At 46.9% G+C, this 3,463-nt stretch overlaps 1 protein-coding gene across 1 annotated transcript; it reads left to right on the top strand.

The window, feature by feature from the left end:
- The first annotated feature begins 2,839 nt into the window (after window positions 1–2,839).
- On the top strand, window positions 2,840–3,202 carry LOC140761196 (uncharacterized mitochondrial protein AtMg00860-like). Its single transcript, XM_073098419.1, has one exon. The coding sequence runs from the start codon at window positions 2,840–2,842 to the stop codon at window positions 3,200–3,202; it is 363 nt and encodes a 120-aa protein (XP_072954520.1).
- The last annotated feature ends 261 nt before the right edge of the window (window positions 3,203–3,463 follow it).

Genomic DNA, 3,463 nt, shown 5'->3' with positions numbered 1-3,463 from the left:
TCAAGGGTGACAACATATCCAAAATTTAGCAAGATCCAATGGCTAGATCATCCGTAGTTTCCTTCCAAAGTCCTGTCCTCAAACTGGTCTAGAACCGTGATGCATCGGATCAAGCCGGTTCGTAACAACTGGTACCAGAGCCAACGTTCCTCAGACCATCATGGCTACAACAAGATCGAAAGCAAAAAAGCAAACAAGCGACCAAGACTTAGAGATGGACCATATGGCTCCGTTAAGATCGCCATCCCCATAGAGTTCGCGAGGACAAACAAAAGGCCTCTTTGATCTCTCATGAACCCTGGTGTTCGTGGCACAAACAATGTTAGAGATGAAGGCAACCCTGGTGGACATGAACCAAAATCTTCCAAGACATACCCCTGAGCATATTAATGGTGGGGAAGTTAATCAAGGAGGCATCCCGCCTAGAAACAATGAGGAAGATCAACTGGGGTTGCGGCTTTTGTGGCTCCACCACCGGTTGTTGCCAAACCAGATAGTTGATCTCCACCTCGTGATCATTATCGAGGACAAGATGATCATCCCTTACCACAAGATCGGGTCCAGCAAGGACCAATCCTAGCGGCACCATGGTAGCAATGCAATGAAGCGCAAGGGTGCCGCGCCGATTTACCACCCTTGCACCCGAGGGCTCCTATGGCCCCATACCCAGAGGAGGAACCTTGGGAGGAGTGGGAGGAGCTCCATATCAACCAAGGGCCCAGCAACAAGAGCCGCTTCACCGAGGATGTCATTAAATGCTACAATTCCAAACCATTCGAGTCGATTTTCTTAAATTTAACGGGGGAGACCCGTTGGATTGGATCTATAGGGCAAAGCAATTATTTACCTATTAAGGGACACCTGACCACCAGAAGGTGCTTCTAGCCTTATTCCACCTTGAAGATGTATCGGTGAGGTGGTTTCAAGCAGCACATCGTGCATGTGCCTTTATTACTTGGGAGTTCTCCAATGCACTTTGTGTGCATTTTGGACCCTCATTATGAAGAGTTCCAAGCCACCGTGACGAAGCTAACCGAAAATACTTTTGTAAGAGCCTACTAAGAAAAGTTCGAAAGAATTAGTAATCGAGTCCATGGGTGGTCGGACTCTACTTTGAAAAGCACCTTCATCTTCGGGCTTTGTCGAGATATCCAAGCAGAAGTCAAAGTGACTCGTTCTACTACTTTGTTAGAAGCCTTTTTAGCAGCTCAAATGATGGAAGAGAAGATAAGGGAGTTAAAGGTGACTCACCATCCAATATGGAGCACTAGCGACCTGCACTCTAACCCTAGACCGCCAATCTCGGGTGTGGCACGTTCAAGGTGGGTATCGATCAAACCCCAATTGGCTACCCTGACAACGGATAGCCATTGACCCTAGGGCACAGCCACGGATGATGGGTCGACGCCTCACACTAGCGGAGATCGAAGATCAATGCTCGAAGGGCCTATGCTTTTATTATGACGAGCGCTTCGTACCGGGCCACAAATATTCCAAACAGCTCGTTACCATTATGCTCATGGAGGAGATAATTGAGAATGATCCCATTGAAGATCTTGAGGTGTAGCAAGAGGAGGAAGGTGGCAGAGCTCTCCCTTCATTCTTTTGCTAGTGAGTCTACTTCGAAACTCTTCGGGTCGAAGGTATGATCAAGAAGAATAAAATCCTAATTCTTATTGATTCAGGAAGCACCCACAACTTTGTGGATTCTCGAATTATGAGGCATTTGGGGTTGGAGTTGGAGCCTTCCAACGGTTTTGATGTAGCTATCGGTGATGGCACCATGTTGAGAGGGCATATGTCGCAAGGTCCAGCTACAAATTCAGGGTCATGTCTTCTGAACTGATCTATATCTGTTGGCTCTACGAGGAGCCGACTTGGTGCTTCGGGTGCAATGGCTTCGGGATCTTGGATCGGTCACCTTCAACTTCACCACCATGGCGATGGAGTTCAGTCATGAAGGCCAACCGATCCAACTACTAGCTGCATCAAGAAGGAAGCCAAAGGAGCATTGCAATCCCTAAAAGGGTTGCTGAAACCCGAGTGCCGCGGGTTCCTCATGCAACTCATTAAGGAGGCCAAGGATGTGGATGATCCAACGCACTTACCCACTGACTTTAATACTATTTTGTAGGAATTTGAAGATGTATTCTAGCAGTCACATGGATTGCCTCCACTTAGGACGCAAGATCATCGTATTGAGATCATACCTAGGGTGGGTCCAGCAAATGATAGGCCATACCATTATCCTTTCATTCAAAAGGAGGCTATAATGAAAATGGTCTAAGAAATGTTGTCCAGCAGGGTGATAAAACCAAGTTGAAACACCTATTCTTCATCGGTCTTGCTCGTGTGGAAGAAGGATGGATTGTGGCGGTTTTGCATGGACTATCGAGCTTCCAATTCCATCACCGTCAAAGATCGGTCCATACCGGTGATCGAAAAATTGTTGGATGAATTGGCGGGTGGGGTACCATCAAATTAGAGTAGAACCGTCCGATGTGCATAAGACGGTGTATAAAACTCATGATGGGCACTACGAGTTTCTCGTTATGTCCTTTGGTCTTACCAATGCTCCCGCCACCTTTCAGAGCTTAATGAATGATATCTTTAGGCCTCATTTGAGGCAATATGTGCTGACATTCTTTGATGACATATTAGTATACAGCTGCACATGGGAGGAGCACTTGCGACATCTTCGGAAGGTACTCAGCCTATTACGGCAACACCAATTGAAGGCCAAGGACTCAAGTGTTCATAGGGGCAGCAAAGGGTCGAGTACCTAGGCCACATCATATCTAAAGATGGCGTGGAAGCTAACCTTAAGAAGATCCAAAGCATGGTGGAATGGTCGCTGCCCAAGACTACCAAGGAGCTACACGGCTTTTTCGGGTTAAGCGGCTACTATCGTCTATTTGTGGCAAACTATGGCAAGGTTGCGGCTCCCCTCACGGTCTTGCTGCGGAAGGGTGCATTCATATGGATGGACAAAGCAAGGGAAGCATTCGAAGCCATGAAGAAGGTGATGATCTCAGCCCTGGTCCTTGCTTTAGCAGATTTCACCAAATCGTTCACCATTGAGTGTGACGTGTTTGGAGTTGATATTGGAGCTATTTTGATGCAAGAAGGCAGACCCATGGCTTACATGAGCAAGGCTCTTTTTGAGCGTTCACAGATGCTATCCACTTATGAAAGGAAATGATACACTTAGTTAGGATCTTTTATTATTGCATTAGGTGTTTATTTTTATTAAAATAAAATTTCTGTAGGTCGCGTTCGAATGCAGGTGGAGTCGCGTTCGAACGCCCTTGTGAATGCCTTATGAACGCCCGCGTTTGTGAACGCCCGCGTTCGAACGCCTTGTGAACGCCCATGTCGCGTTCGCAAATCCAGAGAAGGGGCTTTTTAAGTGCGTTCGAACGCGATCGACGGGAATCCTCTAAAATTAGGATTTCATATTGTT

This window comes from Typha angustifolia, chromosome 6 (genome assembly GCF_048772165.1).
Source record: "Typha angustifolia cultivar Huaian chromosome 6, ASM4877216v1, whole genome shotgun sequence".
NCBI classification, from domain to species: domain Eukaryota; kingdom Viridiplantae; phylum Streptophyta; class Magnoliopsida; order Poales; family Typhaceae; genus Typha; species Typha angustifolia.
The sequence above is the reverse complement of the archived record's forward strand: the minus strand, read 5'-3'. Positions and strand labels throughout refer to the sequence as shown.

Coding starts and splice junctions, on each gene's coding strand:
- LOC140761196 (XM_073098419.1), top strand. CDS start 2,840: ATGGTGGAATGGTCGCTGCCCAAGACTACCAAGGAGCTACACGGCTTT.